The 15,944-nt window shown below is 35.9% G+C and overlaps 1 protein-coding gene across 2 annotated transcripts in view; it reads left to right on the forward strand.

The window, feature by feature from the left end:
* The window catches only part of Anxa10 (annexin A10), a 70,048-nt gene extending 54,104 nt beyond the window's left edge, over positions 1 to 15,944 (forward strand). For both annotated transcript variants that reach the window (XM_028757771.1, XM_028757772.1), the window contains 6 exons: positions 8,591 to 8,644; positions 8,737 to 8,830; positions 10,015 to 10,110; positions 12,079 to 12,137; positions 12,847 to 12,969; positions 15,257 to 15,944. In XM_028757771.1, coding sequence (XP_028613604.1) covers positions 8,591 to 8,644; positions 8,737 to 8,830; positions 10,015 to 10,110; positions 12,079 to 12,137; positions 12,847 to 12,969; positions 15,257 to 15,325 — 495 coding nt within the window. In that variant the 3' untranslated portion in view covers positions 15,326 to 15,944. The remainder of the gene's footprint in view (positions 1 to 8,590; positions 8,645 to 8,736; positions 8,831 to 10,014; positions 10,111 to 12,078; positions 12,138 to 12,846; positions 12,970 to 15,256) is intronic.

Consider the following 15,944-nt stretch of genomic DNA (forward strand, 5'->3'; position numbering starts at 1 on the left):
AACCCTCTCTCTCTCTCTCTCTCTCTCTCTCTCTCTCTCTCTCTCTCTGTGTGTGTGTGTGTGTGTTCCTAAATATACATCCAGCTCAGACTGTATAATGTTACTTGTGTGTGTGTTTTCTGAGAGCTGAAGAAATAGAGAAGAACACACCATTTGGCTACCCACACCCACATTCTTTCTGTAGAATCAGCATATGAAAATACAATATGACACTTCGTGTACTCTTTTTTTTTTTCTCCAAGAAGTTCTTTGGCCAATTACTGGATTTGCATTCCTGGGTTTTTCTTTTAAAATTTATTTAAAGGGGTAGCACATGTGTCCTACTGTACCAGAGTAGACGTCAGGGTAAAATTTGTGGATGCTGGTTCTCTCCTTCTGCCATGTGGGTGCCAGGATTCAAAATCATGCCATCATGTTTAGCAACAAATGCCTTTCTTTACCCATGGAGCTACTCCAACTGACTCCCTAAATTGGTTTTAACCTGTCCATTTCTCTGGCTGCCTTTTAAACTGAATTATTGTAGCCAGCACATCAGTGTGGCCGTCTCCCCTTGTCTTTCCTGTGAAGGGTTACCATGGAGTCTACCTTCCTTGAGAGCTCAATTTTGACAGACTTAAAAGGGTCAATAGTTTACTCAAAAACTGCATAGTCCACTTCTTTTTGAACATGGATTTCTGACATCTTTAAAAATAAACAGTCCAAATACTTGGAAGAAGGACTACCAGCCCACTCAGTTAGATTCATGCACAATTGCACAGGCCCTGGCCTTTCTGAAATGCATGCTATGAAGGACTTGTTTTTGAAACTTGCAGACTCTTTATGTCTCTTTGTTTCTCACCTCCAAGGCTCTCAGACAATGAAATGAGCCCGTTGTTACTGTAAGGCTGACTTGTAATGTTCTTCATCGTAAGCACTTTGCAACTCTTATGTGACATAGCTTGGCACCTACAAGGAAGGATCTTCCTCCTTGTAAGCTATCGGGAGCTTAAAGGCACAGGACAAGTTCCATTTCTCAAGGTTCCATGAAGATCAAGACAGCTGATAATGATGAGAGAGCTTGTCTCCCAGGGGCTCCTTTTCCTTCCATCTCCTTATCTCCACATTCCTTATGTCATTTCGATGTCCAGAATCAACAACACAGGGAAGGTCATGCATGGGAGATTTAGGGCTTTTTTATAAAGGCTGAAATTTGTTCTCTCAAATTTCATTGGTTAAATCTAAGTCAAACTTGCCCTATTTAAAATCAGGAGTGGCTGAACATGTTATCTCATTGGTTTTAAAGAGGTTAAAGTAAGCTTAGTGGTCATCTACAGTGAACATCAAAACCGAAAGAGAAAAGTATTTAGTTTTCCTTTATCACTACTATTGCTGCTTCTTCTTCTACTGCATGTGTGGTGTGGGGCTAATGCACCAGGGCATGTGTATGCAGGTCAGAGTGCAACTGTGTGAAGTTATTTCTCTCCTTTCGTCTTTAATTGGACCCCAGGGATTAAATTTGGAGCATCAGGGTTGTATAGCAAGTGCTTGTATCCAATGAGCAACCCTGAGAGCCCTCCTGTCCACTTTTGTGTCAAATGTATTCTATCTCCATTTCTCACCCCTTTTTCCTAAGGACCATTTACTGCTACCTCATGTTTCTTTTTCTAAGTTATCAATTTTTTTAGCTAAGAATAGAGACAGTTTGAGGGAGGGCGACAGAAGAAGAGAGTTAATTAAAAAACAAATTATAATGAGGCATACAGACGAATATGCCGGAATGATATCATTACTTGATGTACTAACCTAACTTTTTCATTTAAAAAACAAAAATACAGAAACATTTTTATTGTAAACTGCTAATGAAGTCAAATATTACTGACTTCACACTGGGGAAGACTGTTTATGACTAATTAGATTCTCTCAAATTTCTCCATTTATAAAAGCAAAGCATACTGTCCAGCCTCAATATAAAGACTATCCCCTTGTCTTGTTGTATTTTGTCTTGTCCTGTTTGGCTGTTGTCTCTTGGAGGCCTGCTCTTGTCTGAAGAGGAAATGAAGGAGGAGTGGATTTGGGAGAGAGCACACTGGACGGAGTACAGGGAGTAGAAGCTGAGGTGTGGGCGTATCATATGAGAGGCTAATCTATTTTTAATAAAAATAAAAGAAGCCTATTAAACGCAAATCTATTGACACATTAGTTAAACTAAAATTTACATTTTATAAGAAGTCAAGAACTTGTTTTATTGTACGCAGTATTGGTTTGGCTGGATTTGGTTTGTAGTGCTTGTTGTGAATTCACAGCTCACAAAACTGCCCCTATGGCTGGCCTCAATTCATTGAGACCTGGGGTGATGATTCTAACTTCTAGTAACATATAGAATGAAAAATGGACCGCAGTTTATCATTGCCCAAATTAAGACCTCTGAATACAATGACACAGTGGTGATACTACTTTGATTTGAAATGGAAGTTTTTTATATCAGAAAATAATTATATAATGTTTTAAGATATTTACTCAGTATTATGTCGATAGCTCATCTCTGAACTTTACACTTCATAAGGTAAACTTTTACTACACTGTGTGGTTAGCTCATGCCTGCATGCCACAGCACACACATGCAACCTGGGAGAACTACTTATAGGAAGAAGTCAGTTGTCTCCTTCCATCATGGAGACTTTAGGGATCAAACTCAGGACATCAGGAATGTACACAGGCCCGTGAGTCATCTTGCTGGCCATCATGAGGTTAATTTTAATTAAAACATTCTCTAAATTTAGGACTGTTCTTTTGTAAGTAATGGTGCTACATAATGTAAATTAAAACAATTTCCATTCAGATATTCTTCAATACAAAGAGGAAAAAAATATTGTCTGCCTGTTGGTGTGTTTGTCTGTCTATCTGTCTACTCTATTTGTCTATCCATCCATCTATCTATTATGTATCATCTATTTATCATCCATCATATATATATATATATATATATATATATATATATATATATATAATCTCTTTATCTGTCTATCATCCATCTATCTAATCTTTTTTGTATATTTGTAAGGTGTCAGACATGATTTTTCTCACTGGATTTCACCTAATATGGTTATAAATTGACAAGATAATGTATTAATTCTTACGTCTGATAACTGAAATCTCAACTCTCTCCCTCTCTCCCTCTCTCTCTCTCTCTCTCTCTCTCTCTCTCTCTCTCTCTCTCTCTCTCCCTCCCCCCCTCTGTGTGTGTGTGTATTTGTGTGTGTGTGTAACCTTAAAGCAGCATGAAATATAGTAAAACTCTCAACAGAATAAAATGAGGGTGAATTGGAACTTCGATTTTGCAGGTAGCAAGAGAAGTTTACTTAATTCTTGCCTCTTTTTATTTTTCTTGTTTCTTTTCCTTAGCATTCTGTACAAACAATATTTATTTAATATTACATGCTTACATAGTTTCACAGTACATTATCTGCAAAGTGCTAAACACACAAAAAATAAAATAATGCATAATTCATGGGGATTAGTGAACGCCTAATAGAAAATTGAGAAAACAAATTCCACTAACACAGATTTAATATAGTCTCATTTATTTATAGTGCTTCTGAAGCACAGAAGTTCTATGTTGATTCAGAATGCTTATTGCACTATATGATTTTTATAGACTCCTGATTTCCATATTCGGTAACTACTTTCTTGGGTTCCCTGATTTATAATTTATTATTTCCAAAACAGTGGCTTGGAAAATTGAGAGTTGATCAGGTCTCTGGACCACTGTGTGCTGATAGCCTCTGACCAGACAGCAGGGGAATACTACAGTTTAGACTGATCTTATCTATCCTGGTCTTTATCACACTCAAATAGGTATCATAATCTCTCTGTCTTATTTCTCTTTCTCTCTCTTTCACACATGCACGCTCATACACTTGCACATAGACATACACCAAAAGAGATGGATAGGTGATAGAAGATAGATAGCTAGATAGATGATAGATAGATGATAGAAAGATAGATGATAGATAGATAGATAGATAGATAGATAGATAGATAGATAGATAGGAAACATTCATACATATATACATGCATAGTCAAACACACAGACAGATACACTGAAAGAGAGACAGACAGACAGACAGACAGACAGACAGACAGACAGACAGATAATTATCTTTTCCTCTTCCTCTACAGTTGTATATCCTTGGATTTATCACTTGACCTATTTGAGATTCAGACTGCTGCTCCCCAAATTAATGAATAAGAGCTAATTCTCTCTGTTCTTCTGAAGAACAATAGAATACAAATATTCTATTATCCTTCAGTTGTAGCAATCGTATCATCTGGTCCCATGTGCACCATCACTTCAAAGAAAAGATAATTTATAGATTTCATTCTGCAAATGTCATTAGAATTCAGACACACCCCTTTTGACATCATAGTGAAGACAGGGATAGAACATAGGAGATTTGAGGTGTTCGTGAGCTACAAAGGAAGGAAATCACTGCTATACTGTCTGGGAGGGAAACCTTGTACTTCGTCTGCACAGAGTTTTCTGCAAAGAAACAACTGAGGGGAACGCACTCCTCTTGAAAACTGATGCCAGTAATTAAGCAGGCCCACAACACTTCCTGCATGTTTTTATTGCACTAGATTTGTGGAGGGTCTAATTATCTGTCAACTAAAGAAGAATTAGTCTCTTGGAGATTAATTAATCAACATGTGCAAATTATATTGTGAACAAGTGCTTTCTCAAAGAGAAAGAAGGGAAGCTAGCAGATTAAATACTCCAGCCTCCCTACTCACCTTGGCTGCCGGGATTCTCCTGAGGACCCTTTCTGAAATCTGTACAATGAGACATTCAGAGCATCACTGTCAGCATCCTGCTTTCTGTAATCATCTGGAGACAGTTTATCTGCTCAAGTACTTTCAAGTAGTTTTCTTTGCCTTTAATTTCTGTTATTTTGATCTTTCCCCTTACTGAAATCCTTCACTCACATATAGATGAACACTATTGCACGTTAAACATACGAGATTATCACCTTTCTAAGCAAAAGCTCAGATAAATAGAAAGGCAGAAAAATCTCTAAGTAGTCCTCAGTGTTTGTACGTGCTGGAGTTTCCTTTGCTGCATAAAGATCATACTTCAAAGATCGAAAAAAAAACAAACATAAAAGTCTGACATCCAAAAAGGATTCTTTGCCTTTCCCATGATGAGTTCTTCATGCTGTGTCCAACATGATTTCTGACAATTGGGAATCATCCGAAAACAAAGGAGACTTCCAGGTCTTATGAAACTCACATCTAAAAAAGTAAATTATACTATAAGATACGAATGAATAAGGGCATTATAAGAAAACTTTGAAAAGTGATGAAAATGTAACCAATCAGGATGTAGGAGACAGGAATTATAGGGCTTGGCAGAGTGGGTAAGTTGCATTGTGATGTAGGTTTGTCAGAGTAGATCTCAGTAAACATATGAAATTAATTCTGATTCATTTTCCCTCCCCCAAAATATATTTTCATTAGAAACAATTTAATAGTAATGGATAAAGTTAAACTATGATCCAACTTTACTTCTAATAAATGAAGATTAATTTACATGAAATATATATAAGATTTAAACAAACATACGGATGAAAGAATGAATCAAACCACAGATGGATGCAATAGCATGAACAGTCATTATTCAGAACTGGTGAAAAAGTCCAAAGCAAGGCATGAACCAGATAAGGTTAAAGAAACGACAAGGGATCAGTCAAACCATGTAGCCTATATAAACATGGAGTTTATTCTGAGTGGCATGTGGGTTAGGTAAGCATTATGCGTGTTTTTAAGTAGATGACTACTATGATGTAATATTTTATGATACTTACAATAAATGTTATATTTCATAAAATGCAATATATAAGTATATATTATACAACATAATATCTTAATATGATATAAATAATATATGAAATATATAAATAACAATTAATAAGTATAATGAATAAAACTATGGAGACAAGCACAGAACCAGAAGCCTACATGAAGCCAGTCTCAGCAGAAACCTAGGATATAGTGTTAACTGTGAGCCACGTGGCGGCATGGTAAGATTCAAGAGCACTCCTGGATGAGTTTGGGGGACAGTGGTTGTGTTAACTACTGGGGAATTTTATATGAAATATGAAACAAAATAAAAAGAGTGAAATATGACTCAGGTTTTACTCTGAGCAGTAAGCATGGAGTGTCCATCCACCAAGAGGTGAAACCCTGGAAGGGGTAGACCAGAAGCTGGCTGTTGAGTGTATGAAATTGTACACATAAAAAAGGGTCATGGAGAGATGACGAGCTAGCCATTGGACTAGACATACATAATACAAAGTTCTGTAATGGGTTCCAGCTAGAGAACTTGAGTATCATCACAAGACAGACAGAATCTAAGCCTTTATCAACAGCAGAGAGTAGAAGACTAGGAAGAGTAAAGGCAGACAAGAATGCATGGCACCACAGAGAGAAGATTCAGCAGGTTAAGGGATTGAATATTATTAAGAAGAACCAGTTCCCAAGACTGGGGAGTTTTCAATGAAACAAAAGCAAAGAAAAAAAACCTACATAACACCAAGTAATGAAATATTGTGAGGAAAAATGATGAACTTACACAAAGTCTGAAAAAAATCAAATAAGATAAAAATAACAGTTACCATGATAAGCTTATCAAATAAATAGTATGCGTTCACCGGAGGTATAATGCTTCTATTATTTTCACTTATTTTTCTGGTAAATTAAAATCATTACAGATAATTGGAAAGGGAGCCCAAGGATATTTTTTGTAAAGAATGAGTTCAGGTATGGTAACTAGATCCCAGAGCAAGTAAAACCACTGATATCTAATAATTGTCCTTCTTTAACTCTCAGACCTAGGGCAATTGATTTAATAACACTAAGTCCCTTCATTGTTATCTCCAAAATAAGAGTAAGAGACAAAAGACCTCTAGGGATCTTGTACGCCAACATGCTCATGACTTAAAGATAAAATAACTCATAATCCCACTAGCCAGTAAAGTAATTTTCATTCTTCAGATGCTGACTTCTATTCCTAAATTGTCAGGGCTACAAACTTAATCATGAAAGATATGAATTTATTTCTCTTTGAATAATTGAACTTTCCTAGATGGGATTAGGTTCGTATTAGCAAAAGAAACATAGAACTTGCTTAATGTAATATGGTAAATTTAATCCACACAATATATTGAATAGTCAAAATTTATGGGTACAGATTCAAATCTTTTTGATACTTTTATGGAGAATTTCCTGACTCTGACCATCACCTCTTCTCTCCAAGATGCTATTGGGTAAAAAATGTTTGTGGTGTGTGTGTGTGTGTGTGTGTGTGTGTGTTAAAGGATGTCTTAGAAAAGGAGAGTGATGATGTCCTTCAATAGCAAAGATCTGCATCCTGGATGATCTTGTCTATAGAAGGACAGGTATTAGAAGCACTAGATAGATGATGTAAGGTTGTAATGTCCATGATACATGTGGATGCTTCTTAGAATTAGCTGCATATGTATAGCAAGTTAATTAATGATGCTTTCTCTGACTCTGTTTGGTCAGAGATAGGATAAGTTAATGAGCCTCACCTTTACCTTCTTGGGATCTGAAGAATCCTCCCAACATCTAGTCTTGTCTCCCATGCAGTTCTACTCAATGCTATCTCACTATAACCTTTGTCCTTGTAAAGTCCTCATAATGATCATAAACAACACCCTCATTCAAGCTTCAACCCCGGTTCCTCAGCCAAAGTGTAAGTTCCTCTAATAAGAAGCAGGTAAGAAAATTGAGGTCCTATTCATGTTATGTAGGAACTGAGACAAACTCAGGGCAACTGAAACCAATATTATCCCCACCATATGCATACATAGACAGAACACACACATATACACACACACACTCATACACCTTTGTCCATCTTCCAATTTCACTGACTCCACTGGCATTTCATGACAGGGAAAAGGCACTGATCCTTAATGTTCTCTCATAATTAGTAACCTCCTCCTCCATACTTTGCCTCAAAACCTGAAATACATTCTAATAACAAGTCTCTGCCACCTCTTTTCTCTCTTGTTTGACCATGGAGACTTTTAAGTTTTGCATTAATGATTGGTCCTCCTTTCTTCTGTGTCAAAGGTCAAATGGACTCTCTGCTTTTTGTAGTATAAGAAATGGAGGTTAAACAATTTTACAAAACATTCTCATTTTCAAAGTCTAGATTTCATCACAATTTTATTGTTACATAAGCCATGTTTTCCAAGCCATACATGACTATGTCTGCATCATTTCACTAAGAGTGTTAAACTCCATTATTACCACCTCTGACAAGAGACAGATAATCAGCTTGATCAGAGCACAGAGGTGAAAAGTGGAAAACATCTCAACAGTTTTTACGAAGTACCTCTGTTGGGAGGAAAAGCTCAAAATTAAACTCCTTACAAAACTACATAATAATTACTCATGTGTGGAAATATCCAAATAATAAGACGGATTGATAAAGAGTCACTAGTGTTTGATGACTGGGGGAATTTTATCCCAAGAACCCTGTATTGTGTATTGAAACCATCTAAAAGGAAATCTGCTTATTTCACAGGGAAACAGGGAGGAAGGATATGCCAATCCTGCAATGGCTGCTCAGGATGCAATGGTAACTGGGGTGTGACTTCCCACCTGACTGTTAAAACTTTGGGTAAAGTGAGGCTTGTTCCATTGCTCCTTCCTGACTGTGTGATGTTCCAGGTGCTGTGGGAAGCATGTCAGCAGAAGACTGGGGAACATAAAACCATGATGCAGATGATCCTGTGCAACAAGAGCTACCCACATCTTTGGCTGGGTAACTAGAAACAGGCTCTTTTCTACCTCTTTAACCAATCAAATGACATACAAGCAGTGAGAATCAAAGAGGAAATGTCACCCAGAAATATAGAAAAGCCAGTCACTGCTCCAAATTATGTCTATACAGTATGTTTCATGTACTGATAATGCAGTGGAATAAAGCTCTGTCACTCTTTAAATTCTTCTCAGTAACTAAGTCCATAGCTTTCAAATACTGACATTTAAAGGTTACCTATTTAGATATATGAGCTCTTTCTTAACAGGCACATTATATTGTGTCTGAACAGTCTGTAGTGAGCTTACTGTGGCCAGCTTATGAGTCAAGGTCTTTGTGACAGGCAATGTGATTTAGGAGATCTCAGTAGTACCTATTGGTCTTCAAGATGTGCTCACATTAACCTACCCTTGACTTTCTTCACATTCTGCAACCTTTCTTTTTCCCTTATTAGGAAAACAAATTAAGTACAATTAAATGAAACATAAAGTCCTATCAATTTTTTTAGCAATAGCCTACTCTATCTAATTCAACTATGCCTCTTTTACTTTGTGTCAGTTAAAGATTAATACTAATGATAGCAACACTTCACATCTAAGTTGAAATAGCTGAGAACTAAAACATTGCCAAAGATAACGCCAGCTGAGCACACTCTTTAAAGAGGGAAGTTTAACTGAACATTATTTTATGTTAGTAATGAAGCTATTCTCATGGCAATCTCCTATTGTTCAAATGAGGTCTTCAAAGTTCTAAATTCAATATTACTCAGAGGAATTTTGCATTTAACTTTTATATTTAAGCTCTAACAGAAAGTTTGCGGTACACAAATAAACTTAGACTGGTTGCTATTTATATTCTCTGAAGATGTCTCATAGACAATAGTTTACCCTGTGCCTTCCTCCCCTCTAAATCAACACTGGAGTTATTGAGTCCAACTCAAGATAACCATCGTTCCCCAGTCCAGCAATAGTAGTTCTTTGGATTCCAAGCTTCATGCAAGTTTTGGCATCTCATAGGATTTATACTTGTTGCTAAGAATAGATACATCATCACGATGGGTATTAGTACCAAGAAATGCTTCAGAGAACATACTTACCTTTGCCATGTATAATAGTCTAACTAGCATTAGTACTTTAAGTTTATGGTATTTATGAAAATCCCTTTTGAATCCCGTCAATTTCTTGAAGTTTTCCAGGAATTTCAAAATATTTCTGGCCAAGACCTGGTGGATGCCATCAATGACTGTTATGATGGTTACTTTCAGGAGCTGCTGATTGCAATTGGTAAGCTGGATTTCATATGATGACCAGAAGATCTTGCTTTTCACAGCACTGAATGGTTCTGACTGGATTACATGTGTATGAGTAAGATCTTAATTGAAGCATTTTTTCCCAGTGCAATTATTTGAACAATCCCTAAATTCTAAGAAAGTCGTCAGCTAGTGGTTCAATTCAATGAACTGGCATTAATCAACTGGCATTGATTCTCCAAGAACAGACTTACTTTCCATATGAGAAAAGAGATATCTTGGATGCCTGAACTCATAAGTCATTTCTCATAGCTTTCAGTCTATGTTAGCATCATTGACTTCCACTCCTGTTTCAGGAGCAGATAAATATTAACAGCATGACTAGTTTCTTGTCTTCAAGAAGACAGGTAATAATTTTTAGATTTGCTTTTAATGGTTCTTTAAATTTTTACTATCTTTAATAAATTTCCCTTTAGAAATAAATCTTGTCATCAAAAAAATAAATTATTAATTAGTAGTGAGTTCTATAGGCATGCCTTCCCAGTGCTGTTAGAAATTATATGCCCGCTATAGAAAAGACCAGGGCTCTTATTCATCCAGACTATTCCAGTGTTCACTCTTTACCCTGTACTCTGTGATTTGACAACAAAGACTGCAGAAAATGTACATAAAGAGTCATTGTGAAGTATCGTATAATAGGTGCATCAAATGAGCACTTGGACATGTGCTGAATAAACAATCTTTGTGAGCTTTCAATCCCAAGAATGTCTTGACATGGAACTGAGATGTCAGTCACAGCACTTTTATAAATAATCTAGTATGAGATTTTAAGCAAGTATCCTATGAAAAAGATTTGGTGGATTCTATGAAACTACTAAAGATATGTGATATGATGGCTTTTGTCTATAGATAGATAGATAGATAGATAGATAGACAGACAGACAGACAGACAGACAGACAGACAGACAGACAGACAGATAGATAGATAGATAGATAGATAGATAGATAGATAGATAGACAGATGGATAGATTCCTTCAAATTTCAAATAAATATAATAGTTATATATCACATGTCAGCTAATTAACAAAAGTTAGAGTAGAACTCATGTCATTGAAATCTCAAGGCAGCCCAAACTTGTCAGAAAATGACAAAAGGTAACAGTTAGTGGACAACAGCAATACCAGGAAATATCTATCGGGTTCATTCCATCAATCAATACTAAATGAACACCTATTCATTTCTAATTTGGGTGATACAGGTGGAATAGTGAACTAACAAAGCCAAGAATAACTAAACTAGCCTCTGCTCTCTGGGACGTCACCTTCCAGAAATCACTTCTCAAATTTACTTGTCTCAGAAATAAAAATGAGATAAGGATGAAGAGATGGTCTCATGATCGAAAGTAATTACTAGAACTATACAGAAATATTAGTATGACTTTATTTTGAGCTATTATAGTCCCTCACTTATTATTCATTTATGTAATTAATCTATTAACTTTGCAAATAAGGCCTTATTGATGGTTTACAATCTCAACTGATATTTAACAGGGGCAACTATTGGATAGGTGTCAATCTGTTCAAAGCCCTATCAGTAATAATCAAATAATATCTAAAACTGAAGCAGACACTTTACATTTGTTACAGTTTTTCCTTAAACGACCTGCATTTTATTCACAAATCTTTAAGGGATCAAAGAGCTGCTGGTATAGACCAGTTTGAAAGGCTGTCTGAATGGGTAGCATTCAGGAAGGTGAATGGATTGTATGTGTCTGATTTTATATTTAGCACCACATTTTTTAAAAATTATTAATAATGGTCATATGCTCAGTGAAGATCATTTGTCATTATAAAATATAATATTGACAGTTATACTTTTCAGTAGAGGGTGGCTAGTGCTACCATTATTCTGGAAGAATATGTAAGTGCTCTATTTGTTTCCCGACTTCCGGAGAATTACATCTTGTCATTCAAATTTGTTCCTTGCTCTCTTTCTCTCTAGTCCGTTGTATCCAGGACAAACCAAGCTATTTTGCTTACAAATTATACAGGGCAATCCATGTAAGTACAACACATGTTTTTTAATTTAAAATTAATATCTATTATTTTTATTTCAAAGAAAATGTGTTCAAGTAATAAGAAACAAGCTAAACATCAAAAGTAAAATTCATTAAATGCAGATAATCTCTGCTTTCTACAACATAGGTATGTAAGAGATATGAGACTTCAGGCTCTATCACCCTCATGCTGTTTAGAATCTTAGTATTTATTGTTTATTTAAACTGATAATTCAAATGCACCATGACTATGACAACAGCCTAATCCCTTCCCTGTGTATAACCTGGGCAAATACTCACAGTTCTGATTCCAGCTATGCCTTGATTCAGGGAACTTGGTCATATATTTTGTTGTTGTTGCTGTTGTTGTTGTTGTTGTTGTTGTTGTAATTAATAATAATTAATAAAATTAATAATAATAGTCATATGCCCAGTGAAGATCCCAAATATGAAATGCTAGTAGATTTATACTCAAAATATTCTGATATAAAAACATTAGATTATGATGAGTGGCCACAAGATGTCACCATTATTCCACTTGAAAGACATTTGAAACTTCCCTGAGGGGAGGCCCCAGGCATCCCATATGGCAGTGACAGCAATGTTGAAGACCTGTGGACTCACAAGCAAATCACTACTGAAAAGGAACTCCTTCCACGTTGGGCAGGCCTTCAAAGTACTGTTTTCTCTACTCCTATTTCTACTGTTTTTAGGACTTTGGCTTCCATAACAAAACTGTCATCAGGATTCTAATTGCCAGAAGTGAAATAGATTTAATGACCATAAGGAAACGTTACAAAGAGAGATTTGGGAAATCCCTCTTTCATGATATCAAAGTAAGTTTTCTCTTCATAATTGACTTTACCTCACATCTTATTCTTTCTGGACCATAGATAAGCTTTAATTGAAACAACTGGCTGTGGGCATCTAAGAGGCTACATGAGTACGGTTGACTTCAGGAACTCAAACAGCGTTCAGTGCTTTAACAAAGGGCAACCTGGAAAGTCATTGCACCACGGAAATTTTGATCTTTGCTGTTAAATCAAATGTTTATGTAATTGTAGAAAATATTCCCTCACTATGACTGTGCTCCCAGGATTCCATTCTAATGTGAAAATCACAGGACTGGCTGGGTGTGTTAGTTTACCTGTAATTTCGCCTGCAACCCTTACATTAGATGTACTGAGGCTGCGGTAGGAGGACCGACATTTCAAGGTCCCCTCAGCTCCAAAGCAACTGGAGAATAGGATCCATTACTTGAAACTTCTCAAAACACAATCAAGAAAGCAAACAAACAAAAACAAAAAAACAATATTTTGCCACAGGACTGTACTAAATACTGCCAGCAACACTCTCCATAGCATCCTAGAAAACAAGGCAGCCAGTCAAATACCACCAACTGACAATTTGAGGAAATTTATTACTGAATATGTAAAACTCGACATGACCAATCACTTCACCAATCAGAGGGCAAGGAAATAATTCAAAAACAAACAACCCAATTACTTATTCTGGTTTTCCTAAAAAAAATTTTTGAATGTGTTATATAACTTAACAAAAAAAGAAATATATGGACCATCTATGTAATTTGTGGTTGCATTATAAAATCAATACGTTTAGTTTCTTCACCAAAGAAAACCAAGAAGGTATTTAGGATGGAGAGAATAGAGCAGCAGAACACACACAATACATGTGAATCTATTTTAATTTATACCTTGGACACTCATATTGTTTTCAACTGAAACTCCCAGTCACAAGAAAAACCAGTTTAGCTCCTTGTATAATTCAAAACATAACTTCAGCATCTGAGAGACTGAAGCCACAAATTCCAGAGTGCTTTCTAAGCCTTTGTAGGAGCCAAAATGGCTCTAAGAAATTGATGCAACAGTTAAAACCACTCTTATGGATTTTTAAACATTTGATAAAATGTTCATTATGTCTACCTTGAAAACTGAAAACTGTTAGTGGTGATCAACACATAGCACTGATTCAGAACTCAGTTTCTAAGTGAATAAGCTAGCTTGTTTATACTATTTGTAATTATTCCTGGTGTATTCCTGGTGTATTCCTTGTATAATTCAGCTACCTATTCTGGAATATTTAGACATGATGGAAAAAGATAAAAAGAAACAAAATTGCCCTAACTCTCTACTGCAGACACCCAGTAGTGAGATACTCCTAGGTCCTGCTATGGTTGGGAAGCTTGTGTCCCAGATTTCTACACTGAAACTCTAACCCTACAGAGATGCTGTTAGGAGCTGGGCAGTTGAGGGTTAAGTCATGAAGACAGAATCCACAAGTAGGGCTATTCTCCTATTTAAAAAAAAAAAAAGATCCAGGATGTTCCCTTCTGCCATGTAAGGCTGGAGTCAATAAGGAAGTATTCACAAAATGTTTAGTCACCTAGATTTCCCATTCACCCTAACTTAGACATAAACTTCTGATATTTTAAGCCACCTAGATTGTGACAGTCCCAGTGGATTAAGGTAGCCACTGTTGATCTTTTTCACAAGTACATAAACAATAACGTTTTGCTGTCAAAAGAAAGGATTTTATTAAACCAGGACAACCTCTTTACAAAGTACACTGTGAAATAACTGTCTCACATGATTGAGTACTGCTTTTCAACCTTTTATTGTCATATGTAACATTATAGGACATGTTTTTTAGCATAAATCTCGTGCTCATCCTTAATTGATAATATTTTCAATGTATTTCTTGATATAGAATTACAGAATTAAACAGTATAAATATTTTCAAATCTTTTGAGATACATTGGCAATGACCAGATTCGACACTGATTTATGATCATTGTAATATTAAGGTATCAATTCCTAAAGCTGGAAAGAAGATTCACTGTAACATGTTATTGTGGTCACAAATACACATCAAAGTTCCATCAGCTTTATATAAAACATATTGTATCAACTATAACATAGCACTATTTTTAATAAGTTTCACTTCAAATAGTACTTAGAAGATCTTTAGACAAAAAAATTAAGTAATTTTAGTGAAGGCTAATGGTCCATGAATCTTTTATACTGCAACTAGAAAATTTACAGTTGACTTTTAAAACAGGGAGAGATTTGATTTTACATGCTTTTATTTTTTTTTTCTTTTCAGAATTTTGCTTCAGGACACTATAAGAAAGCACTGCTTGCCATCTGTGCTGGTGATGTGGAAGACTACTAACTAGGGGAGGGTTTGAAGGTGACAGAATCCTCTTTATAGACACCAGATATAGACCACTGGACTTGTGCTGTCATTGACATTGAAACAAAATTATAAAATCATATTTTTCTTCTAACTCTACAATTATTCTGAGACAAAAAAAATCTACTATTGGAAATGTGTGATCCTGGATTTGTAGTCCTTATTCAATTAGTAATTAATTAAATTGTATATGATGGAATAAGAAAAGCATTGCATTGGAGTCAATTTTACTTAAATGAGAACTGTCAGTTCTGTCAACAAGAAAGTCTGCTCATGTCTCTCTTAATATCAGTTTGAAATCTATAAAATTGAAGCATCTGATCACTCAGTGTGTGACCACTATCAAAGTGACTACCCCTAGGTGCGTGACCACCTTCAGTGTGCAACCACTCTCAGTGTGACTACCCTCCATGTGTGTCCACCCTCAGTGCATGATCATCGTCAAAGGAATTGCCTGGACTCTTGGACAAACACAATAAAGCTAAAGCCAAGGCCCAGAATAGCCTTTTAATGAAAATAGATAATCACAAATAAACTGTACCAAGAGGCATACTCCTGAATTACTTGTACAGAAACTTGAATTTAAAAGTAAGGGTTT

Source organism: Grammomys surdaster, unplaced genomic scaffold (assembly GCF_004785775.1).
Source record: "Grammomys surdaster isolate TR1022 unplaced genomic scaffold, NIH_TR_1.0 126182, whole genome shotgun sequence".
Taxonomy (NCBI): Eukaryota; Metazoa; Chordata; class Mammalia; order Rodentia; family Muridae; genus Grammomys; species Grammomys surdaster.